Here is a 26,634-nt window from a genome sequence, read left to right as displayed (position 1 = left end):
CTGTTTCTTAGAGGAGGAGATGAGGCCCAGAGAGGGGAGCTGACAGCTGATTCAGTGCCACACCTGCCCTGGAAGTCCCACTGAGCCCTGTTGGCCCGTGAAAGAGAAACTGGTGGGGAAAGTGTCAGCGTGACCCACCACAGAAGTGTGACGCTGTTTAAACAAAGAGTCAGGAGGGAAGGTGAAAAACCTGAACACCTGTTGTTACTCGATATAGAAAAAGAAACTAGAGTCATACACAGACACACAGGTGAAAAAATGAGGAACCCCCAAGTAAACACCTTACAGGGAACTTGGAGAGGATTAACAAATACATGATCAGAGTACTACTGGTCAGCCGTCCAAAGAAAGAAAGGAACCCTAAAGGGCTACCTGCACGTTTAGGCTATCTCTGGACTAAACTCCTTATTTAAGCATTGAGAAGGTGGTTGATGAGACAGAGTGACTGAGAAGACAAGGTAGCAAATCAGCTAGAAATTAGATGGTTTATTATCCAAAGAAACAGCAGAATGCCTTTCTGGGTACCTATGAAATGGCTGTCACAGACACTTTCCATCAGAATGTGGGCACCAATTAGTGGAAAAGTGATGGGGTAGACATGGAGTGATTCCAAAGGTGGAAGCAGGGAATTTTTTGCTTGCCTCAGTGAAGATAAATGGGATTGTAAATGGGCTGGGCTGACTCCTGGATGATTCATTAGCCACAGCAAGTATTTATTGAGAGCTTACCCTGTGCTAGGCTCCGCACTAAAAGGTAGATGTGTGATATCATCGTATCCTCTACATTACTGATGTCATTACTGTTGTCAGCCCTATTTTATAGATGAGACTGAGGACCAGAGAGGTCAGGTAACTTTTCCTAGTCCACTTAGCTCACAAATGACAGAACCAGGATTCAAATGCAAACTCTCAAAAGCTGCCTATCATCAGAGTCTTCCCACGTAACAACCAACCTGCTCTACTGCCCCCCAGCCCTGGCCAAGGCCTGGCCTAGTGATAAATGCCCTTCATGTCCTGAATCCAATTTGGGTTGGCCTACTGGTAAATGCATAGCATGTCCTGGATCAAATCTGAAACAGTGGTGGAGGTACACCATTTGGACTGGGTGGCATATAACGAGTTTGGAAAAACTAAAATTTAAATTTCCAGGGAACTCCCTGGTGATCCAGTGGTTAGGATTCAGTGCTTTCACTGCCAGGGGCCTGGTTTCAATCCCTGGTTGGGGAACAAAGATCCTGTAAGCCGTGTGGTATGGCAAAAAAAAAAAAAAAAAATTTCCAGCACGCAATTAGTCTGTTTCAAAGGGTCACTAAGTTAGAGGTCTAGCCAGTTGTCAATGAACCTTTGTCCTAAGAACACGAGTAAATGACTTCTGGGAAACTTTGTGGTCTGACATCATCTTATTTCCACCTGGGGCATGCTGGTAACATCTATAATAAAGGTAGATCACTAGAAGCTTAAGCAAATGACCTTTTTAGAGAGAAGGAAACTGTGGAAGAGGGAACTGGAGCCCAATGAGAAGGTGAATACATGAGGCTGGTGAAGAAGCAGTGGATATCCCTTCTTTCTACATTCTGGAAACCCCTCTGATTGGGGTTCCGACCAAAGGGAGATGCATGAGAGGCAGCAGCCTTGGAGGGTTGGTCTTGTCACTTTCAGAGCAGGCTTAGAGGAAGGAAATCAGGCTAATTGTTAAAGGGATCATTCCTACGTGCAAGTATAAACTGTGGGACCCCGAAGGAATGAGTGCCCAGACCAGTTGTGGGTAACATTTTTTACAACTGATCTAGCAGAGAGAATAGGGCAGCTGGAGCTCTAGGTTTTTAAATGCTGTTAAGCTCTTCTGGCCAGAGAACTGTTAAGCCCGACAGGATAAGCTGCCAGAAGATCTGGCAAATACAACAAGTGAGAGTTGAGTTTATTGCATCTGGAGAAAAGTAATCCCAGTTACAAGCATATGATCCCGATAAAACCCCAAACCACAGTGTTCTCTAACCCTTATAGAAAACCCAGTTCTCTACTCAGAATATTAATGCAGGGCTAGTTGCCGTTTCTCAAAATTCAACACTTCCACCAATATTTACTAAGTCCCTGTTATGAGCAAAAGGTGGAGTTAGACATGATCCAGGAAGAAACATGCAAAATGATAAGGGAATTGAGAAACCCATGGTATGAAAAGAAGTTTCAGAGGTGAACGTCTTCGCTGCATAGGTGATAGCTAAGGGGGATGTATAGTGAATTGTCAGTACATGGAGGATAGGTACAGAATCTGCAAAAACTTTTTAATCCATCCTCTCTTTTTAAAAATTATATTGGGAACAGTAAAATTCTGGTCAAATGTTATGTGCTTGAAGTAAAATCAGGAAGTAAAATGTATTATTCCACCTGGAAGCTAGTAAACTAATGGCACTCTTATTCATGAACTGGTACAGGTTGAAAACTAAAACTGCCTCAGATAAAATCATATGAGAGCTCAAAACTGATAGTTTAGAATAGTTAACGTATTTAAGGATTTTTCCCTCTAAATTTCAGAGTTTAATATTAGGAAGGAGAAGGGAAAATATCTCAGAATATGTTTTTTTTTAAAAATAAATTTATTTTTTATTTCTATTTATTTATTTTTGGCTGTATTGGGTCTTCCTTGCTGCCCGCGGGCTTTCTCTAGTTGCAGCGAGCAGGGACTACTCTTCGTTGCGGTGTGCAGGCTTCTCATTGCGGTGGCTTCTTTTGTTGCGGAGCACGGGCTCTAGGCACGCGGGCTTCGGTAGTGGCACACCAGCTTAGCTGCTCCGTGGCATGTGGGATCTTCCCTGACCGGGGATTGAACCCGTGTCCCCTGCACTGGCACGTGGATTCTTAACCACTGCACCACCAGGGAATCCCCTCAGAATATGCTTTTAATGTCACTGTCAAATATAGGCATCCCACCATCCCTTATTTATTTATTTTTAATTCCTTAAAAAAAATTTAAAATCCAAGTAATATAGGTACATAGTTAAAAGAAATCAAACAGACATATAATTTATAATGAAACACAGCAACTCTTTTCCTTTACCACGTTGTTCACTTTCAATAATTGCAGCCTTTCTTTGGGTAGTTATGTCTATATTTCAAATAATATGCTTATGCTGGCAAGTTTCTACTCCTAATTCTTTACATTGTCTCCTGCCTTCCTGTCATGGTAATTGGGCATTTACTTCCTTCTGCTCACATGCGTATTTCCTCACTTCTCTTTCTCCCAAAGTATTTATAAGGATGATGATTTCTTGCTTGTATCATTTCTTTTTCTGGAGTTTATAAATATTTTTTCCACTGGCCTGGTTTTCTATGTATCTATCCCTGTTTTTTCCCACCAATGCACTAGCAGATCTTTCAGATGGCTATCAGTATTTTTTTCCAACTGTAAAAAGAAATGAAATGATCAATAAATTCTATTTCTCCCTTCCCCTTCCCCTTCCCCTTCTCCAGCCTCCACCACTTCTGTCTGGAATGGTTGCTTTCTTGGTCTGATATGTGGCTGTCACTCTGGCCTTTCCTTTCAGCATCATTTTGCTTTGGGTTCCCTGTGCCCTAGGTAACCATATCTAACTCTTTTCTACTCTTTGCTCAGAGACGTCTTACAGTGGCTTCCTAAGAAAGATATACTGAGTGCAAATTTCTTTATCTTTCTCTCTTTATTTTTAGTCTTTGCAAGTATGAAAATTCAAAGGTCACTTCCCCTCTTTCACTCGATTGATAATTTGGTTGGGTGTAGGCGTGTAGTCTTCCAATAAATGCAGGTGAGGAGTCCAATGCTCTTTTGTTTTGCTTTGTTTTTTAAAATTTTTATTTCTTTATTTATTTGGTTGTGCTGGGTCTTAGTTGCGGCAGATGGGCTCCTTAGTTGTGGCATGCAAACCCTTAGTTCTTCCCCTCCGTTATCTCTGTTGTAACTCTGGATTTTGCACCTTCTGGGTTGACCCCTTAATAGTTTTATTTTTTCCTCTAATTTTCCATCTGTTTTTCTGTTTGTTCCGATCTCTTGGAGAATCCTCTGACTTTATTTTGGTTACCATACTTTTTAATTTGCAAGAGTTTTCTCTCTTTTTCCCCCAGTAGAATGCTGTTTTTGTTTTATTGATATAGGAACTCCATCTTCTTTGAACTCTGAGCATATTCATGTTCGTGTGTGTGTGTGTGTGTGTGTGTGTGTGTGTGTGTGTAACCGTTTGTCCTGCATGCTTTCTTACTGTATCCAGTGCTTACTTTTTTTCTATTTGTTTTTTTCAGCTCTTTCTTTGACATTAGAGACTATTCTCAAATGTCTGGTAATCCTCTGCTCATATTTAAAAGTGGGTGCTAAGATGCTAATAGGCAGTTCTGAGGGCATAGTCAGGTGGCCTGGAAAGCTCCATTGTTAGTACCTAGAGGTCTTTTCTCTGCCATTCAGTGTCTCCAGAGAAGAATCATTCCATTTCCTGACTAGGAGATGGGCTTTTTTATACAACAAAGTTGGTGGTAGAGGTGCAGGAACATGTTTCTCTCTTAGTGAAGATACATATATAGCTTTGCAGGCTCTGAATTACGTTTAAGATCCAGGAGGGTTGCAGGTGTCTCTAAATATTTCTTCTTACGGTAAGGTCTCTGAGAGCCTTAAGTAGAGAAGAAATATGGCATTACACAAATTTGAGCTTCTCAGGTTGAGTAAACCGTGCATTGTTTGGATCATCATTGGCAGCTGCTTGCTGTCCATTACAGACTGGGGGCCAGAGGAAGCCGAGCTAAGAGGTGCTTCAACTGCATGACCTCCACTAAATTTCTGTGCCCTTGAATAAAGCAGCTGGGAACTTACTGAGGAGTGTGTGTATGTGCATGTGTGCTATGTGTGTACACATGCGTGAGCGTTCTCACTTAGCTGTAATCCCCTGGAAATGCCACAGGTGGTCCATGCCAGCCACTCTGTAGGTAGACCTTTAGCCAGTGTCCCTGTTTTTAGAACTTTGCGGAGCCATGGTACCCACAAGTGCTGCCCTCAGGCTTTCTCTGGGAGAGTTGGCTGGTTTGTCTTTGTAATCTGCCTCTTAAGCTACGGTTTTCCTTATTTTGCTGAGTTAGTTATCACTCTTCTGTCTCCTTCCATCTTCCAAAGATTTGTTGAAATCTCTTGGCTGCTATCACATCCCCTGTCATTCTCCTAGTCTTTGAGGGTTAATGCATTTAAGAAAATTCTACTATTGTCATTTTAGTGGCATTTTGGGAGGTAGAGGAGATAAAGCCCTGTGGTTTAATTCAATATGTTTACTTTGGGTTTTTTTTTTTTTTTTGTATTCTTTATCACAATTAAAAGCGCTTCAAGGTGAAGAACCAAGTTTTACGTTGTAGGTTCATAGTGCACAGAGTAGGCACTCAGTAAATATGCGTTGCGTGAATAAATGATCTGTGCTCTAAGGTCTCTAAAGTACAGTTAATTCAGCTGCCAATGTGATTATTTCCTCTGCTATTGTCTCAGGTTAACCTTGATTGAGGGAGGGGAGATCTCAGTGAAATCAGATGCCTACCTAAGGCCAGAGCATGTGGGCCAAATGTAAGAAGTCAGGCTTGCTCATCACACTTCGTTGGATGTTATGGTTGTTTCTGGACTTGGCATTTCCCAGAAGAGGATTACCAATCAGCCTCTCCATTATTCCTTTCTTGCCAGCACTATTATTGAAACAAAATGCCTGGGTGTTCTGAAGTCAGTTGAAGTTTGTTTATGACATCAACTTGAGTTGAAGTTGGCTCTTTGTAAATATTGGGAAAAAAATCCAAACCCTCCCAATTGCCTGTTTCTCATACTCTCAAGCTAATGCTAATCAAAAATGGTATTTGATTAACCTCTTGAAACATATTATCCAAATATGCCTTGAATGACTAAACCGATAAATTGGATACAATTAATTGCTCGAGGTGATGAACTCCTGTGAATCACTACAATTCATTCCGCCAGTTTTCTCATGCTACACTGTTAACTCTGGAGAGGCAACAGACACCAGACACACAGGAGCGAGCTACACTTCTTTTCCCTTAGAGCAGAACTTGAGAGGATAAAATCTGTCAACACTGTCTTATGCAATGCAATTATTGGATAAACTTGAACCTGTTTGTTACTTCTTTTGAATTTGAAACACATTTTTATATTTTAAATCGCTTCATGGATGTGTGTATTATGTTCCTGGTCATCCTTTCTCTTTGAATTCATTGTTAGAATGAAAAAGAGTTATTTGTTTATTTTCTACCTTGTTGAGCCGTTTAAGAAGGCAGGCACTTGATCTTGAGGGAAAGTTGCAGTAGAAGGAATAGAAAGTAATCCATAATTAAACTCAGCAATAGTTCCAGCCACTCACTGGAGCTCCTTGATCTGAGCTCCATAAATTAAAAGTGACATTTATCTATGAGGTAATCCTGGAGGAATTGTAACAATGATGGTTTTGAAATCTGATAATAGAACCAATAAGAAGAAGACATGAAACCAAGGTAATTTCTTCTGGAAGGAAAGGACTCCAGGTACACTTTAAAATCTGTCTTCAAGTATTTGAAGAGTTTCTTATTATTTCGAGGGTAGTGATATATTGTCTTTTAATCTGCTCTGTGGATAAAATCAGGGAAAATCGGTTTAAATTGTAACAGGAAAGATTTAGGTTAGATGTGAAGAAGAAAATTTTCTGACAGGAAATGCAAAGTAAGCACCAAGAAAATGTGTGGATTTCATTTCTCTAGCAAAGGTCTGACCAGTCACTAAATGGGATTGAATAGTCTTAGCCCCTGGTGATAATCCAAAAGCTGGACCTTGTTCTCAAGATCCTGAGGTTTTATTATTCTATTCCCATTCAATTGTGTACTTTTAGAATGTCACTTTTATAATGATCTCTTCTTGGAAGCAAAAAATACCTTTCTCAATATGATTCTTAGAAAGCGGTAGCTGTGTTTCATTATTGAATTATCTATCCCTGTGCTGATAGTGAAATGTTTATTTAAGAAAATGCTCTGTTCTAAGCAGATGCTTAAAATTCCGGACTGAGGGTGATTTTTCTTAAAGCTGCTAGTTGAGCAGGGCTTTTTAACTTGCTTTCTTTTCACTTGCCATGTCTTGGTTTTCAAGTCCTTATTAACAGATGTTTCCTTTCTAAGAAAGAATGTAGTTTATTAAGAAGACCTCAAATTCTATAGGCTGGGGTAGGGGATGCTCTGAGGAAAGAGCCTGGTTTCTGTTGGTCTTTGGATATATCCACCTACTGAGTTTGTATGATTTGTGCTGTGACATTCAGAGCCAAATCTCTTTAATAAAAAGGGTTGAATATTTTATTTGTAGAAAGTTTTAAAATTGTAATTATTTTGGCTCCTAGTATATATTGTTCCCTCCATGACACAATTAACCTCAATAATGAATTTTATTTTTTTAAAACAAAACAAACACGCAACAGAATAAATTATGATTCTAAACTTGATCTTCTCATACTGTGGATTGAGAAAACTTAATCTCATGAAATAAAGATCGGACCATCTGACGATTTCTGAAAAACAAATCTTCCATACCTCCCAGGCTCCACAGTAAATTTCTACAGTGTCTTCTATTCATGTAAAGCTTTCAAAATTCATTGAAATAGGAATGTGCATTTCAAATACACACTTTGAAACTTAATTGAAAATAAAAGCAGGTTTCTTCCTAATGTGGTCAACACACTATTTAAATTGTAAACATTTATTGTGATGCCAAACTGTATCTTGAGATGGTTGACTCTAAAACTCTCAGCCAAGTATCCCACAAAGTGGAGTAAAGAGCTTACATTTGAGACTTAGTTTGAACTTTGAGAAAGGTGCCAAGAATGCCCAGTGGGACAAGGACAGTCTCTTTAATAAATGGTGTTGGGAAAACTAACATCCACACACAGAAGAATGAAATTGGGCCATTATCTCACTTCATATACAAAAATCAACTTAGAATGATTAAAGACGTAATGTAAGGCCTGAAAAAACTATTAGAAGAAAACCTACGGAAAACACTTCTTGACATTGATATTGACATTGATCTGGGCAATGATATTTTGGATACGACTCTAGAAGCACAAGCAACAAAAGCAAAAATAGACAAATGGGATTGCATCAAACTAAAAGGCCTCTGCACAGCAAAGGAGACAACAAAGTAAAGAGACAACTTATGGAATAGAAGAAAATTTTTGCAAACCGTGCATCTGTTAAGGGTTTAATACCCAAAATGTATAAGGAATTCAAACAAGTCAAGAGCAAGAAAACAAATTATCCAATTTAAAAAAAAAATGGGCAAAAGACCTGAATAGACATATCTCCAAAGAAGACATACCAATGACCAACAGGTATATGAAAATATGCTCAATATCACTAATCATCAGGGAAATGCCAATCAAAACCACAATGAGACATCATCTTATACCTGTTAGAATGGCTATTATCAAAAAGATAGGAGATAAGTGTTGGTGAAGGTGTGAAGAAAAGGGAACCCTTGCACACTGTTTGTGGGAATGTAAATTGGGACAACCATTATGGAAAATAGTATGGAGGTCCCTCAAACAATTAAAAAATAGCAAAACCGGGCTTCCCTGGTGGCGCAGTGGTTGAGAGGACACGGGTTCGTGCCCTGGTCCGGGAAGATCCCACATGCCGCGGAGCAGCTGGGCCCGTGAGCCATGGCCGCTGAGCCTGCGCGTCCGGAGGCTGTGCTCCGCAACGGGAGAGGCCACAACAGTGAGAGGCCCACATACCGCAAAAAAAAAAAAAAAAAAAAAAAAAAATAGCAATACCATATGATAGTACTTTTGGGTATATTTCCAAGGGAAATCTTACTTCTGGGTATATTTCCAAAGGAAATGAAATCAGTTTCTCAAAGAGATATCTGTGCTCCCATGTTCATTGCAGTGTTATTCTCAATAGCTAAGACATGTAATCAACCTGAGTGTCCATTGACAGATGAATGGATAAAGAAAGTATGCTGTGTGTATGTGTATACATACGTACATACACATACAATGGAATATTATTCAGCCTTAGAAAGAAGGAAATCCTGTAATTTGTAACAATGTGGATGAACCTAGAAGACATCATGCTAAATGAAATAAGACAGGCACAGAAAGACAGATACTACATGATCTTACTTATATGTGGAATCTAAAAGCATCAAACGCACAGAAGCAGAGAGTAGAACAGTGGTTACAAGGGATGGGGAGGTGGGAGAAATGGGGAGATGCTGGTCAATGGGAACAAAGTTGCAGTTATGTAAGATGAGTAAATCTAGAGATCTGGTGTACAGCATGCTGACTATAGTTTATGATACTATATTGAATGCAGGAAATTTGCTAAGAGAGTATATTTCAGGTGCTGTCATCATACACACAAACTGAGAACTGTGTGAGGAGATAATATGTTAATTAGCTTGACTATAGTAATCACTTCGTCATGTATGTGTATACCAAGCCATCATGTTGTACACCTGAAATATATATATAATTTTTATTAAAAAGTTAGAATATGGTCCCCTTCTAGTTTTCTCACTTTTCCCCCTTGCTTCATCCTTATTTCCTTCCCTTACTTCTCTTCTTTATGTCTATATTATCATTTGGTTTCTATACTTGTGATATGAAACAAGAGTATAATTTTTAAAGTAAACCCTTCTACTGTTTTTAACTTTTTTTTGGCTTGTGAAGGAAGAATTTAATATTTTCTCAAAAGAGTTCTATTCTGCCTTGATATATATTTAATATTTTCTCAAAAGAGTTCTATTCTCACTATGAGTTTGTGACTCGTAAAAGAAAACTTATCTTTCTCCTATAGTATAAATAAGCTATGTTTGTGGTGTGTGCATTTCTTTGTTCTTTTGGGGTTAAATGTAATTGTCAGAGGGGATAGTTTTCTTGCTGGTAATTATTTTTTTCCTCGGTTCGGAATAATCCTTTGTAAACCCTGCTGCTGTGTTTTAATATCTATGGCAGAATGATTTGGCTGACCAAATTCTGGTTTTTTTTCTCTCCTTTATTTGTTCTAGATTCATTTCATATTGCTCTTCAGTCGACAAGGGAAATTACGGCTGCAGAAATGGTACACTACTCTCCCTGACAAGGAAAGGAAAAAGATTACCCGGGAAATTGTTCACATTGTTCTCTCTCGTGGTCAGAGGACAAGCAGTTTTGTTGACTGGAAGGAGCTAAAACTTGTTTATAAAAGGTGTGAGTAACTTCATGAGAACTGAATTTCTTATTACTATTTGGTTTGTTGAGTCCTGAGCATTTTAGATTGCAACACCAATTCTATCATTTACTGAAATCTTTGAAGGCTGGAGGCCAAACGTTTGTACCAGTAGACTAAATAGAAGAGAACCCTCATTTATTGAAAGGCTTTCCATATGCCAGGACGGATTCTAGATACTTATTCTAGATACTTAATTTATGTGTTGATAATGCACACATGCATTCAAGAAATTATGAGCATCTATTATATTTCCAGCACTGTTCTAATGACTGTGTATACAGTAGCAAACAAGACGCAGAACATTCCTGCTCTCTTGGAACTTATTCATCTGTTAAGCAAACAAAACAGTTTCAGTTAGTAACAAATGCTATAGAACAAAGGTTAACATGATAGAGAGATGGGCGGCTCTTTATTATTCACGTTTGCAGATGAGGAAACTGAAGCCGCAGAGAGTTTAAGTAATTAGTCCCCAGTCACAGTAATTGAGTGGTAATCATTAGAGCCAGGATTCAAATCCAGATTTTTCTGACTTTAAAGACTGTATATCCTCTCTTTACTGTACCTACTTGCCATGGCAGGACCATACTAGAAAGGGACCTCAATTTCTAGGTGAGGTAACTGAGGCCCTGAGAGGTAAAGTCATTTTGCTCATAAAGACCCAGATAACTGATGCCTAAACCAGGACCAGAACACAGCCGATCTGACCCTGCATCCAACATCATACTGCAACTTTCAGAGGGAAAACACACATTAGAAAGGCTCTCACAAGGTGTTTTTATAAAACTGGAAGGGGAAAGACAGAGGTAACATCAAAGGCTGTATTCAATGGAGTAAATTACCAGGAAGTGCCTGGACCAAGCTTCTCTTGCTGGGCCCAAGGTCAAAACTTTTCGTACTAGCATGGTGGGAGACGTCAGCAAAGGCCCTTACAGTAATAAGCATCCCAGGGATAGAAAGACAGAGTCCCAGGAAATCCTTGCCGACAAAAGGCTTGTCCCTACTCTCTGCCTGGTTTCTACAACTTGGGGTTCAATTGTGATTTAAACCATTACCTGAAGAATAGGTTTCAGCAGTTCTCTGAACAGCTATCTATAACTACTGGGTAAACAATGGTAAACAACGCAGACTCAGTACCTGCCTTTGGGAAGCCATTGATTTAATGGGGGAGAGACAAACCATGAAATACGGAATGAAGAGCTCTGGATGCTCTGTGAGGGAGGCACAGGAATGCATAGCAGGGGCATCCAGTGCAGTCAGATTTCCTGGAGGAAAGGACATCCAAGCTCTGAGCTACAGGAGAAGTAGGAGTGAGCCACATGTATGGGGTGAGGTGGGTATTAGGCAGAAGAAACACACATGGTGGGGGGAGGACTTGATAAGCTGAGGATGGGAGGCACACTACAGTACAGTATGAAGTAAGACACACTATAGTACAGTACAGTATGAAGTAAGAGGGTGGGCACGTGGGCCCCTGGGCCCCTTGGTCAGGGCTCTGGAGTTTAGAAAGGACAATTCACAATCCAGGGAGGGGCATGAACAGGCACCCTGATTACCATGGGTCAAAGGTTACCCTGATCACAGCTCCTTAAGGTAAAGTTTTGAGGACCTTTCACATAATTAACAGAAATAACCCAATCCCCACCATATTTTTTATATATTCTATTTTACATTTTGGGAAGCTATTGGATATGATAAATAACGATTTCCCTCTTGGATGTGGACAGGAAGAACCCCTGGAGAGGAAGCGGTAACTGCATATTCATGGAAAAAACCATCTTCACGTTGTGTAATGTGTCATTATATTTTATGTTATCTTCTTTTCTTTTCAAGGTATGCTAGTTTGTATTTTTGCTGTGCAGTAGAAAATCAGGACAATGAGCTCTTGACACTAGAGATTGTGCATCGTTATGTGGAGTTGCTGGACAAATACTTTGGAAATGTAAGTGGTGTCCTGGTCTGTAGAATGAGTCAGTCTCCACCCCAGCTCCGACTTCAGTTCTGCCTGTTTTCACATTCCTTCTCTCTCTCAAGTCTAAAGTATGAACTGCATTTGCGCTGAGAATCAGAATGCAATGCTTTCCCCCTTTCCTGTAATTCTCAGTAAATGGAAGATCCAGAGCCTTCCAGAGGCAGGTGGTGTGTGTATGTCCAGACCACAGCCACACTAGACACCTTGTTTCAATAAACTAGAATTTAATTGTGAAGGATTCCTTGATATTTTGTCCTTTACTCCCCACTGACTGTCTTCTCTTTTCTGTTGTGCCTTTTTATCCTCTCTCTGGTTTCTTTTACTAAGCTCCAAGGGTTCTTTAATATTATTTATACATAAGAGAAAAAAAACAACACCAGACTAACAAAACCAAAATCCTTTTCCTTCACATTGCTATTCAATCTCCATGCATTTACTGCCAAGCAACACACTCTGCGAGGTGCCCTGATCCCCAGAACACATTCACTCTGCGGCAGCTTGTGGCTTGGCTTCACCTTTACTCCTCCAAGGAAATCATAATGGTCAACACCAGTGATGCTGCTTTAATCTTCACCTGCCTTAACCTCTCTGCAGCACTGGACCCTTGCTCAGTGCAATGCTTTCTTTAAATCCGCTCCTCTTTATTTTGCCCTGACACTGAGTCCTGCTAATTCTCATCCTGTGTTTTTGAAGGCCCCAACTTGGTCTCTTCCCCAGCTCCCTCCCTCCCCCTGCCCTCTAAATGCCCTCCTCCTCCTTCTTTCTTCTCTCCTGTGTGTCTACTAGACTCTGTCTCCTGGAAATCCATCACCAGATGACTCTTCTTCACTTTGCTGATGACGCTGTTCACTGGGCTTCTCATGCTCACCTCAGTCTTAACGTGACACGAACTGAAAATCAGCTCCTGAAAATCTGTTCAGTCTTGTGCTTGAAGTTATGACGTCCTAGGATCTTTCAACACAGAAGGACACGTATTTCTCCACCCTTTACTTAAGTCTGCCTCTGTCTATTCAAATTGGACGAAAACTCATCTCCTTTCACTCTCACTAGTATAGTTTTACTTGGGATTACAGTTTTGCTTTTCCTTTAAACCTCATCTCTCCCCCTTTCTGCCTCTGGGCTCATCTCTGCTTGCCTTTCCTGGCCTGTTTGTTAGCATTGTCCTTCCAATGCACAGATCTCTGGTGACATTTGGTCACTCTCCTCCATCTTTAATGAATACAATTCAAATTTCTTAGCTTGGCATTTACTCATTGTAAACATTGGTCCCAGACCACTGCTCCAACCTTCTCACTTCTGTCTTTTTATCCCTGACATATCCAGTGCTCCAGCAACATGGAGCAGCCTTGTATTATCCTCAACTTGTACAGAATTTGCCTGACCACCAAATTGCGAGTATCTCGAGATCATGACCTGGGACTTATTTGTTTGTTTTTTCAGCCCTTGGAACCAGCTCTGGGCCAGATTTTAGAGAATGTTCCAGAAATATTTTATCTAGTTCACAGTCTCAAGAAATGAATCAGTGGATTAGGAAAATGTTTTCTTCTCAGTAATACTCTCTTTCCTATTTCCTGGCTCACTGACGATTTTTTTTTTTTTTTTTTTGCGGTACGCGGGACTCTCACTGTTGTGGCTTCTCCCATTGCGGAGCACAGGCTCCGGACGCGCAGGCTCAGTGGCCATGGCTCACAGGCCCAGCCACTCCGCGGCATGTGGGATCTTCCTGGACCAGGGCACGAACCCGTGTCCCCTGCGTCGGCAGGTGGACTCTCAATCACTGCACCACCAGGGAAGCCCTCTGAAGTTTTTTATTAAATGCTGTTAAGAGAATTTGCTTTCCGAAGAGTTTTCTGTACTGTATTCTATATAATGGAATGAACAGCAGTTGAAGTATTGGTTAAGGTTTTGTCAGATTTGTGGCAACAGTTTTCACAAGGATGAGTACCTGAAAGGTTTCTGAAATAATTTTCCCTCCCTCTCTCTCTCTCTCCCTCTCTTTGATTCTTCTTCTTCTTCTTTTTTTTTTTTGTCTTTGTAAGTTATGTTATAAGACCTAAATATTGCTTCAGAGATTTCAGTTTGTTGGTCAGCGTATAGAAATAATAAGACAGGGCTTCCCTGGTGGTGCAGTGGTTGAGAGTCCGCCTGCGGATGCAGGGGACACGGGTTCGTGCCCCGGTCCGGGAGGATCCCACATGCCGCAGAGTGGCTGGGCCCGTGAGCCATGGCCGCTGAGCCTGCGCGTCTGGAGCCTGTGCTCCGAAGCGGGAGAGGCCACAGCAGTGAGAGGCCCGCATACCGCCAAAAAAAAAAGACCATTTTTCTTTTGCTCTCTCCTGGTTCACCAAGTTTATTTTCATTTTTTAAAAGAGAGATTTGCAAATATATAGTGGCAAGTTTTCAAACCTGAGATTATTTAATTTTATGCTTTCAATTTTTCAGAGGAATTCTGACATTGCAGTACTGTCTTTTGAAATAAACCGCAGACTTGGCCTTTAGCAAAGCCCTGAAAGAGTTCTCCTGAGGCCCAGAGATTCCCATAGCCTGCCTTTTCCGCCTCATTTCTGCACTCTGGTTTGACCTGTTGTGTTTTCTTAGATTTATCCAACTGTGATAATGTGAATTGGGATTGAATTTTATCTCAATCTTATCTGACCAAATATCAGATATTTCAGAACACGTTGCTTTCTCAAGAGAATTTGAATCAACTTGCCTTATTCTAAGCCCAGTTAAAGTGTCAGCAGAATCAGGATGCATTCCTCTTTCTCTAATATTATTAATTTTTCATCCTGTTTTGGCATACCTTTAGAAGCTCTGTCTTTGTCATGGACCAAAATTTAATTCACTAAAAAAGTTCAGTGAATCTTTCATTAAGCTAAGAGCAGTTCAAACCTCTGTGCCCAGTACATGTTCAATTCTTATTAATTAACTGTGATGAGTAAGCCCAGCAATACTGATTCTTATGACATTGTCTCAGGAATGATATATTACTCTTTGGTTTTCTTTTCCTCTTGCGTTAATCCTGAAGGTTTCCTTGAATTTTGCCCTTATATTATCCCAGGAAAAACCTCTGTACTGAGTTTCTCGTAAGACTAGAAAATATTACCTTCCTATGACAGATCAATCAAAATCGCTGGCTACTAATTTATTTTTATTTTTTAGCACTTTTCAATTCCCAGGAGATTTACAAGGATTAACTAGTTAATCTTTCGGTCTTCTGTAAGTTGCATGAAGCCCAGTTTATAGAGGCTAAGAGGCAATGCCTCAGAGTCTCACAGTAGATAAGGGTCAGTTTGAGGACTTCGACACCTGCCATATTTTCCCATTACAGGCTGTTATGTGAGGTTTTACTGATGCACCCGGACAGTGCAGAGGTTGCTATGCTGGAGAGGTTCTGTCTTTTTTTTTTTTTTTTTTGCAGTACGCGGGCGTCTCACTGCTGTGGCCTCTCCCGTTGCGGAGCACAGGCTCCGGACGCGCAGGCTCAGCGGCCATGGCTCACGGGCCCAGCCGCTCTGCGGCATGTGGGCTCCCGGACCGGGGCACGGACCCGTGTCCCCTGCATCCGCAGGCGGACTCTCAACCACTGCGCCACCAGGGAAGCCCTAGAGGTTCTGTCTTGATTCAGGGAGTTTTCTTGTTGTCAGGGGAGGGGTGCTCTATGTCCTGCTGGATCCTGGTGTCAGCTGGCTTTCTCACCAAACCCATGATTTGACTCATCATAAATCTCTATTTCACAGATATGAAAAATGACATTCAAAAAGTTGAATAGAAATATTTACTCTGCTAATGTCATGGGGGCTATTATGAGGATCAAAGACATAGTGTAATTAACAATACTTATAAACTGTCAATCACTATGTAACTGTACTTTGCCTTATTATTTTATACATCCTTTTATGCATTTGCTGTACATAACTTGAACTTTTTGTACTTACTTTAGAACAGAATTCAGTAAGGGAAGGTCCTTCTTAAATTCTATCCGAAAAGATTTAGTTATTTAAATGCCAGAAATAATCTCACTACACCATGTATTATGCTATAACAGAAGTCCCTCAAGCCAAATTATAGTAAAATTGTAGTAAACACAAGGCTAGGAGATCAAAGGTAACATTAAATTACCACTGTTTTTTTCCTTTTATAAGCTTTCTTCCAGAATAGAGAGACATGAGAAAATGAGAAAAAATAAGCAAAGAGGCTCATGTGTTTATTAACACAGAAGCCATGTGCTTTTGTGTAATTAGATGGAGTGCAGTCATCTGAGCATCAAGGGTACATTTCTGATATACTGGGGCAGCGCCCTGAAGGTAGAATTAGAAGTAGTATTTGAGTAATTAGACAGTAGCTGAAGAAATCTACATTATGTCTCAGGTTCTGAGGTGTTTTCTCTTCTTACTCTCAGGTACAATAACCCCTCGGGGTTAGACTCAGTAGCAAATAGAATAGTATTTTGAACTTGCTGTATATGAATGACTTGCTTGTTTGTAACATTCTCTATTCGGCCAGTAGAACTTGTGTAGCCATTTCCCTTATGATCTGGAGATAGTAACTGTATAATCAAGGTGTGTGTGTGTGTGTGTGTGTGTGTGTGTGTGTGTGTGTGTATCTGGCTTTGCATATTACCTAACCTTATCCCTACCCCTTGAAACTAGCTGCAGTAAACTAATTGCCCCGTGGCCATTGGCGAGCCCTACAGCCTTGGGGATGACTTGCTGCTAGGAGAGTGGAGAGTGGGGTATGAGAAGTTCCCAGAGAACTTGCATTAGTATCTGTCAAGTTCACTTTGCAGGATTCTGGTTGCTCGTTTCTTCTCATGAGGTTCCTGCCTGTCCTGGATTCCTGGTCTACACGTGCCTTGAACTCTGGGGTTCCCCAGCTCTTGCTACTATAAATCCTGACTTCCCACCTCTTCTGATCTCTGGTAACTGCTTACTTCTTGTACCTTCTTTAATGTGCATGAATGTCTAATCTACTGTGCTTTCTTTCTGTTTATCTATATTGTTTAAAATAGCAAAATAATACATATTTTTACATATCCTTCTAGACATATACAGTTTTTTAAATAAAAAATGGTATTGTATTATACATCTTATTCTGCAGCTTTCTTTTGTTCCCCTTACCAGTCTATCTTAGAGCTATTTCCATGTCTATCCATGGAAATCTACTTCATTCTTTCCAACTTTATGCATAGAATTCCCATGGTATATAATATGATACACAATAGGGGTAGACCATACTTTATTTAAGCAATTCCATTATGGCTGGATTTCTGAGTTGTTTCCAATTTTTATTATAAATGATGCTGGCATCATCCTTGTTATTAATATACATTATTATGCACTGGTTTGGGTATAGCATAGGAATAAATTCCTTGCGGAATTATTGGGTCAAAAGATTTGTACATTTAAAACTGATGGACACTACAGTTTGAGCCTTCAAAATGCCTATAAAATTTACAAATTCCACCAACAGTGAGTGTGAGTACCTATTTATCCATACACTTAACCAGCAATGGATATTATCTCTTCTTAATAATCAGATGGTCATTAATTCAATTTGCATTTTTCTGATTACTAGTGAGGCTGTATATATTATTAGATGTGCATTGGCCTTTTCCATTTCTTGCCTTGTCTATCAATTGCTTCTTGACAGCCTTTATTTGACTTTTTATGTTGTGGTGTTTGTCTTAGGGATTCGTGAGAATCCTTTCTATATCATGGATACTATGCTTTCCTTTCTGTTATATATGTTGCAAATATTATTCCCAATCCATTGTTGTACTTTTAACCGGTACTCTGATCTCTACATTTTTGCCTGGGAAGCTCACTTCTAGTCTCATTCAAATTCCTGGAGTGAGTGTTCTAGAAATAAAAGGGTTTATAAGCTGAGAATATTTCCTTTTATGATGCCATCCTCTTTCTGATGGTTGTTCTCCAGAGGGAACCCTAAAGTTCTGGGGAAGTCCTGGATTATAGTATCATGTCCCAGTGAATAGACTCTTATTTTCAACTGGTTTTACACACATATGTGTGTGTATGTGTATGTGTGGAGAGAGAGAGAAAGAGACAGACCCTGTAGGGAGGGGGAAATTAGCTGTGTGTGTGTGTACACACACACACACACACACACACACACACACGCACACACACACACACACACACGTTGATTTGATACTGTGTTCTAATGAATGAAGAGACCATAACCTTTGCAGATTCATTAGATTAGTTTTTCTTAGATGGCCATTTATTACAGTGGTTTTGTACTTATTTGTTCTTATGCTTCTGATTCAGTTGGATGTGTCAATATAAACCATTTTCCTTGGAGAGTCTGCAAGTCTATTGACCTAAATCCTAAATATATGGAGCAATTTGTTAAAATATTGTCATCCATTGTATGTGAAGTCATAGGATCGTCGATCTGGGAAGCATTAGTCCCCAGCAACATAAAAATAAGGCCTGTGTGGTGGCCGACTCACTCATTTATCCTGAGGACATTTATTGCATCCTACTACGTGCCAGGTTCCAGAGGTATATGGATGACTAAGACAATTCCTGTACCTGAGCTCACAATACAAGGGGAAGTGACTGATAAGTAAGCGTATACTTGGGCACACAAGATGTAAGAGAACACAAAGGAAGTGATGCAGAATCTCTATGTGAGAAAAGAGGATTTGGGGGAATCATTGTGCGCATACCTTTTGAGTTTGGCCTTGAAAAATGGGTTTGATTTTGCCAGCAGAATAAAGGAAAAGACATTTGGAACATTCCAGGAATTTCTGGAATGTGCAAAGGGTAAAGGCATGAAAGAACGGGGTGAGTTTGTGGAATGTGTAGCTTTAGCATGGTGTGGGTACCAGCACAGGAAGCCAGAGAGCTGGGCTGTAAAGATTCCTATAAGCCATGCTGAGGAATCAAAACTGTCCTGAACAGAAGACCTCACCCAGGAAAGGACCCAGATCAGCATTTTAGCAAAGTGCTAGTGGTCCTTGACCTCATGTGGGTAGACACCACCTAGAAAGTCACTGCAGCACCCCAAGCGAGATACGTTGCAGGCCTGAGTAGCGGCGAAAATGGACAAGAGGTTAGGGGTTTATTTACAAGATGGAATCCATAGAAATTGGTGATCAAATTTGAGAGGCATGAGATCAAGGGGGAGAGAGGAACGAGAGGGAGGGGAACTTAAGCTGAACTGTAGAATGAATTAGATTGAGCCACGAGATAGAGCTTGCAGCTAATAAGCAAAACAGGGACTAAAGGGAAAAGAATATGCTTGATTCAGTTTGGAATACGGGGATGTAGATTGAGGAATATCCAGGCAGAAATTTCTGGTTAGTGGATGAAAATATTGGATTAGTGCTGCAGAGAGAGATCAGGCCTCGATAAAGATCTCACTTCGTTAAGCCACCTGCATGGAAGACCCAGCTGTAGAGCGTCAATGAGATTATCTAGGAGAATGTATGTGTTGCAAAGAGAAGAGGCTCTCTTGGGAAGCACCAGTCTTTAGGAAGAAGGTGGGTCCCTAGAATGTAAGCAACCTGCTGCAGAGATATTTGTTTTGCCAATTGATGTGTCCCACGCATTTTGTAAATACTTCTTAAATGAATGCAAGTTTCGGGGGCGAGATAAATCATCCAAGGAACCTGAGAAGGACCATCAGAGATGGAGGAGGAAAACGGGCACTGAGTGGTATTGCCAACATCAGGGCGTAAGCAAGAGCAGATTTTCAAGCAAGGGTTGGGTGAAGTGTATCAGATGCTTCTGAGCCCTAAAGGTGGGAGAGGACTGAAAACTTTCAGTGAGCAGACCTTCTGTAAGGTATGGAAAGCGAGAGTTGAGGAATATGTGAGAAGGGAAACAGCCGGGATGGTGCCTGAGTGGCTGTCTGGTTGAAACATTGGAACTGAGCCTTATTTGCATTATGGGGAGTGGCCTTGCTACTTGCTACATTTAACCAAGTCTATCAGACTCAGCTTTGGTCTGTGACAGTGGTAGCGGTTCTCGACGTGTAGTCCCCACACCAGCACCATTAGCATCACCCGGGAACCCATGAGAAGTTCAAACTGTCGGGCGTTACCCACACCTACTGAATCGGAAACTCCAGGGTAGGGCCCAGTAGTGTGTGTTTCAATGAGCTTTCTGGGTGATTGGGATATACTCTGTAGTTTGAGAAGCACCGGCCTGGGACATAATTTTGAGAAAAATTCACACAATTGAGCTAATTTGCCTCTGAAGAATGAGCTTCTGAGAGTTCTAAAGCTAGGAGCCAAATTTACAGACCAGAGGGCCGGAGCAACGAAGCACTGCCCTCGTGCCTGAAAGGCAGTGGTGGCTCAGCTTTTACCTGTGCGGATGGAGAGGTGTGCTGGGCAGCTTCACTCCTGGACTGAGTCTCAAATTTCCTGTTGTGACATTAAACAATATTATCTAAGGACATGCTCAGCTTTACTAGAATGTGGTTTTACTTTTATTCAGGGCCTGGATTTCCATAGTTCTACTTTTCTGGCTTTAAAATACCATCTGATATTTTTATCTTTGGTGTGCCACATGGGTGTCACTGTTGAAAAGCTTGAATCACTGGCCCATGTTTCCCCTAATACTACTGCAAGTTTATCAAAATATTCATTTTTGTCTTACCAGGTCTGCGAGCTAGATATTATCTTTAATTTTGAAAAGGCTTATTTTATCCTGGATGAGTTTATAATCGGTGGAGAAATTCAGGAAACATCCAAGAAATCTGCTGTTAAAGCCATTGAGGATTCTGATATGTTACAGGAGGTCAGTACACAGTTTCTCATGCCCTGGGAAAAGATGATGGTGGTGCTGTGATGGCGATGGTGGTAGTGGTGATAGATTGACACTTACTGGGCTTTTACTCTGTGCTGGGTACAGTTTTTATTTTTAAGGTAAATTCTTTATTTTTTAATTTTTATTTTATTTTTAAAATTTTCGGCTGCCTTGGATCTTAGTTGCAGCATGCGGGATCTTTCGTTGTGGCACGTGTGCTCCAGAGCGCATGGGCTCTGTAGTTTGCAGCACGCGGGCTCTAGTTGAGACGCGCAGGCTCAGTAGTTGTGGCGCACAGGCTTAGTTGCCCTGTGGCATGTGGGATCTTTGTTCCTCGACCAGGGATCAAACCCGAGTCCCCTGCATTGGAAGGATTCTTTACCACTGGACCACTGGGGAAGTCCCAGGGTGCAGTTTCTAAGTAAGTTGCGTGTATTAACTTATTTAATTATCACAGCAACTCTAAGAGGTAGGTATATTGTTACCCTCATTTTAAAGATGAGTAAACTAAGACACAGAGAGGTTTAATGACTGCTCAACGTCACACAGCTGGTAAGCATGGAATAGAGATTTGAACCCAGGTAATTGGGCTCCAGAGTCTTTGCTCTTCATGTCTGAGCTTTTCAGTGACGATACCACACTATCGAAAAGGGATTACGTACTTGGTGCTATTCTTTTCAAGAATAATTTTATGGGAGGTATAAAAAGCCTTTCATTAAAATATCTGTGCTGCCCTGGGAAAGGAGAATAGCAATACATCATTATTTTACTTGCCAGGGATACTAGAGCTTTATTATTGAAGATGGCGATCATCATATTAATTAGTTTCCTACCTTCCTGGGAGGCTGTATGTGTGCTCTTATTTGCATAAATAAATTGGGAATTCTGTGGTTTGCTTGTCAAGGGATAAATGGGCCCTGCAGCAGCCATTTGGTCATGTTCCTGACTCTGTGATACTTATATAAAGTACACTGGGGCTTTTCTTGTAGATACAGTACAGATTTGCATTGTCCCTAATATCGGAACGTACCTACATTAACCCCTTCAGTCCTCCCGTGAGCACTGTGAGAAAGGGCGCTTCACCCCACTGAACTTTGCCCTCCCAAATGAGATGATCTGACCAGCCCCTGCTCAAGCATGCCTTTGCGGACCTGGTTTCTACCCCAGCTCTGCCACCTCTAGCTTCTTCTTCTCACAGCATCATTGAATCTATCTTTCTATTTTCATGATAGCTGGTCAGAAGATTCCAGAGCATTCTCAAGTGTCTTTTAAAAATTGGCATTAAAGCCATTCTTGCTGCTGTTTGGAAAAAAGAGCCTGCTTCAGTTACTAAAACATTAGACATGACTTCCAAGCAACAGTTTGGGCACATCTTTGAGCTGATTACTAGCTCCTGCCCATCTAGGGAACCAGTCCTCAGGTGAATGGATACCGAGAAAGATACAGGGTACCCCTGAGCCTCTGTGCTTGCCTGTTAGGAAGCTGATGCATTTATTTCTAGGTGCTTTATCACCTCAAAAAAATGCATTTAAACTTTCTGATGTTCACTTGGCTGTCTCCAAATGACACAGGAAGGGAATTTTACAAGGTACTTGAGAAATCAGTGGTTTGGAAATTCTACATTAACTTTCTTAAAATATGCCAGCGGGTTATTTATAATTCTGTCCTCAGGGTCCTTACTGTGGAATCACATTATAGGAGAAACAGACATAGAACAGGGTCTTGGGCACTTCAGTAATTAAAGCTCCTTGAATTAGGGCCAAGATACACCTGGGTTATTTTGAATTTCCCCTCTGTAGGAAGTAGAATTTTAAAGGGCTTGCGGGTTATCTGGTGCTTCTAGTTCCATTTAAATCTGGGAAGCAGGTATTGCCTGCTATTTCAAGAGAGAAGCCTTTCACAATTAAACATTAATTGGTCATTCCCTGGTGTCCCTGGTGATTGAGTGGAAGGTCTTGATAGGTGGGTCTCAGGGGACCCTCCATTTAGCTGCCGTGTCCCCATAGTGAGCGAGCAGTATCATGACTGCCCTCTAAATCGTTCACTGAATTCACAACACCTGCCAAATAGAAACAGCGTTACCAGTGTTCTCTTGGGATCTGGTACTTCAGCTAAGTCAATGAACATCTGGGGAGCTGGTTGAAAAATTGGCTTTGTATATATGGTTTGCTTTGTGTATCTGGTCAGAACAGTTGAGCATATGAATAGGCACAAGTAATATAATTGCATAAAGAGAAACAATTATTGCTTTCTTTTTTCCCTGTCCTTTGGACCTGAGCACGTATTTGTATTGAATACAAACTTAGTTGCTTAAGTTTAAGGGAGGCCTTTGTAATATTGCTTTTACTTTTAGCACAACTGAAAATCTCAGAGTAGGCCCTGAACTCTTCCCTGACCTCTACCCAATAAAAGTTTTTTAGAATAAAAAAAAAAACTGTCTCTACATTTTTAGTAAGAAGATACGTAGTCTTAAAGCCCTAAATGCTCAGAGCTTATTCTGAGTGTACCGGGGCTAGATGTTGATAATATGGAAAGAAAGGAACAGTTTAATTGGTTGGGGATGACTTTAAGAGGTACCTTATATTGAAGGTAACTGTGGACAATGGTGCAGAAATGATTAGAAGGAAAAAGAAACTCTGAAATAAGGTAGTGATCCTTAAATACAGAGGTTGCAATTCTTGGGATCACCAGTGGGGGCGAAAAACAGAAGATGTTCCGACCACAGAATAAGAAAGCAAGTTAAGAAGGGAGGGTCAAATGGTACCTCATTAGATCAAGCAATGGGACACCTCATATGTGTATGTGCGGATTCCTGAGAACCAGCTAGGTGCACCCCAATACTGTCACCCTTAAAAACACAAACCATGTTAAACAGCTATTGCATTATGGTTTTTTTTTTTTTTTTTTTGGTGGTACATGGGCCTCTCACTGTTGTGGCCTCTCCTGTTGCGGAGCACAGGCTCCGGATGCGCAGGCTCAGCGGCCATGGCTCACGGGCCCAGCCGCTCCGCGGCACGTGGGATCTTCCCGGACCGGGGCACGAACCCGTGTCCCTTGCATCGGCAGGCGGACTCTCAACTACTGCGCCACCAGGGAAGCCCCGATATTTGTAATTAAAAAAAAAAAATTTGTAATCTCTCATTTTTTTCTCATTCTAAGTAAATTTATACTCAATTTTATATTTGTAATTTTGTATACTCTTTTAAATGGGCTAAAGTCTAGGTACCAAGAAATAGTCATGGGCCCCTGGCCAATGTGATACCCCTGCCAATTTGACAGACATGGGCAGTATCTGTAAGAGGAGAGACAGGGCAGAGGTCTTAAGGTGTGGGCTTCTCTTGGCCAGTGCTCATCCAGGAGGTGTAAGAGCTTTATAAGAAAGTGTGGATAATGGACCACAAGTATTTTCAGCAGAGGAAGACTGGAGTTCTAAGTAGAGCTGGTGAACAGAGTCAGAAAACCTGATTTCTAACCCTAGTATCTTCTGAGCAGCCTTGCTTAGCCATGGTCTCGGTCTCTTTTGGCAACGCTGGTCGATGTCTTCCCTGGCAGGTGCGCGTGAATATCTCCTGGGGTTCAAGCTTAAGAACAGGTTAAGCATTGCTGGTTGCGCTGCGACTTCCATGTAAGGGGTAGGGGTGTTACCAAAGGCTGGCCCCTTGAGCTCCCTGATGGATTCAACCCAGGGGCCTTGTTACACAAACATATGTTTATAGCAGGAGAGGGTAGAAGAGGAAGTCCATCCATCATGCATAATAAAGGGCTTGCAACATGACTGTAACTTTGAACTCTGCCTGTGGTTGTGAATCCATTTAAACATTTTTTTAAAGTATTGGGAAAAAATTAAGGCCTTGTGGCATGTTAGCAAACTTGGTAAGTTATGAGGAGGATGAAGAAACATAATTTATGTACTTTGGAGGAAAGCCTTTTCAAACTACATGAAAGAAATTATTAAGAATTATGGTCTGTTTATCCCTTATGTCTTGGCAATAAGATGTTCTGTATCTGTAATACATACATATGTTATGTATGTATGTAACGATACATACGTTATACAAATACAATTCAAATTTCTCTAATACCTGTGTCTGGAGGTAGTCCTCATGGTTATTTTAGCAGGCACATTTTTCTGAAGTCAACAGTGATAGCTTCGCAGCTGTTGCTTTAGCGTTTCTCTTATCAGACATTCCTTTTATGGTCAAGTTTAGCCATTTCTCTGTTGAAAGTTATTTAATTCCAGCCATATGGATGTGTATACAAATTATACTCAAACTTTGAACCACCTTTCTTGATTAGAATGCAAAGACTTATGACCATGTACACTTCAAAAACTTCTTTTCGGGAATTCCCTGGTGGTCCATTGGTTAGGACTCTGGACTTTTACTGCTGTGGGCCTGGGTTCAATCCCTGGTCAGAGAACTAAGATCCCACAAGCTGTGTGGTGCAGCCAAAACAAAAACAAAAACAAAAACTTCTTTCTTCTAATGGCAAAATAAATGAGTAAGAGAATGAAGAATTTTCACAGTCTGCTAAAGGATGTGGTTTAAGGGAAAATTGCTCTTATATATGGTTCTCTTTCAGACAATGGAAGAATACATGAACAAGCCTACGTTTTAACCATGCATCTACTTGAAGACTCCAAGTGCTACATGTTGTGAACCTGTAAATAAGCAGTGCCTTGCATCCAGTTATTTGACAGAGCCTCTGGCACCATGCCAAAAATAACTTAAAAGGGATTTTTCTGTTAATTAGCAAAAATTAAAGTTGTTTAACATAATATATTTATCATTATTCATGTCTGTATTATACTGTATATGACTACTTGGATGTTAAAACAACTGCCTCATTGCTCAATAGGCTGAATGTTTGTTTGCAGTGTTTTAACTCCATGTCATATTTTTGAGCTAATTTAAATAAATTTATTGCAATGTGTTTTGTTGCATTTGGTCCTCTACTGACAGGGTGTAAACTATATTATCATAATCCATGATTTTGAATGTAAAGTATATCTTATATCAATAATACTTTTTCTAAATGTTTAGCTTTTTTAATTGTATAATGATTCAAAATTATGTTAATAGTTCAGAGTTCTTACATGATGTTAGACATTTTAAATACACTTAATACTGTAATTTCAGTCCAGATACAGTGTATCTGATTTTAATGTCCTGAATTCATTAATTTTTCAGGGCTGGAATTAAGGACAACAACCAAAGATAGTATAGGCCTTAAGTGGTTTTGATGCCTTGGAAGCTGCTATCTTAGGCTGAGGTTTTAATTTTACCTTTTAATTGAATATAAGGGGCATTCCAATAAGGTTGTGTTTTGTACAAACTCTATGTATTTATTAAGGTTTTGAGACATCTGAAAAAGTGTCTATAACTTCCCTTACTATAAAAATAGTATAATAAAGATGAATAACAGTAGCAATACTACTTATTAATACTACTATTTTAATAATCTTCTATGTTACAAGCACCCTTACTTGCTTGAGAGATTTTTGTTTCCAGTATGTTTTCATGTATATCTAATATATTTGAAGACATTGTCTATTAGGCTTACTTGGAGCATTTAATATTATTGCAACCTATATAGTAGGTGCCTTGCCTCCTTTTTCTTTCCTCATCTCCCAAAGAAAATATTTGCTGCT

The 26,634-nt window shown here is 40.4% G+C and overlaps 1 protein-coding gene across 1 annotated transcript in view; it reads left to right on the top strand.

Moving 5' to 3' along the window:
• Positions 1 to 25,601, top strand: part of AP1S3 (adaptor related protein complex 1 subunit sigma 3) — a 52,666-nt gene extending 27,065 nt beyond the window's left edge. The window contains exons 2-5 of the mRNA XM_065880182.1: positions 10,030 to 10,208; positions 12,063 to 12,171; positions 20,838 to 20,975; positions 25,566 to 25,601. Of these exons, the coding sequence (XP_065736254.1) occupies positions 10,030 to 10,208; positions 12,063 to 12,171; positions 20,838 to 20,975; positions 25,566 to 25,601 (462 nt within the window). The remainder of the gene's footprint in view (positions 1 to 10,029; positions 10,209 to 12,062; positions 12,172 to 20,837; positions 20,976 to 25,565) is intronic.
• The last annotated feature ends 1,033 nt before the right edge of the window (positions 25,602 to 26,634 follow it).

The sequence above is a fragment of the Phocoena phocoena genome, chromosome 7, assembly GCF_963924675.1.
Source record: "Phocoena phocoena chromosome 7, mPhoPho1.1, whole genome shotgun sequence".
Lineage (NCBI taxonomy): Eukaryota > Metazoa > Chordata > Mammalia > Artiodactyla > Phocoenidae > Phocoena > Phocoena phocoena.
Note: the sequence above shows the minus strand (reverse complement) of the source record. Positions and strands in the feature narration are given on the sequence as shown.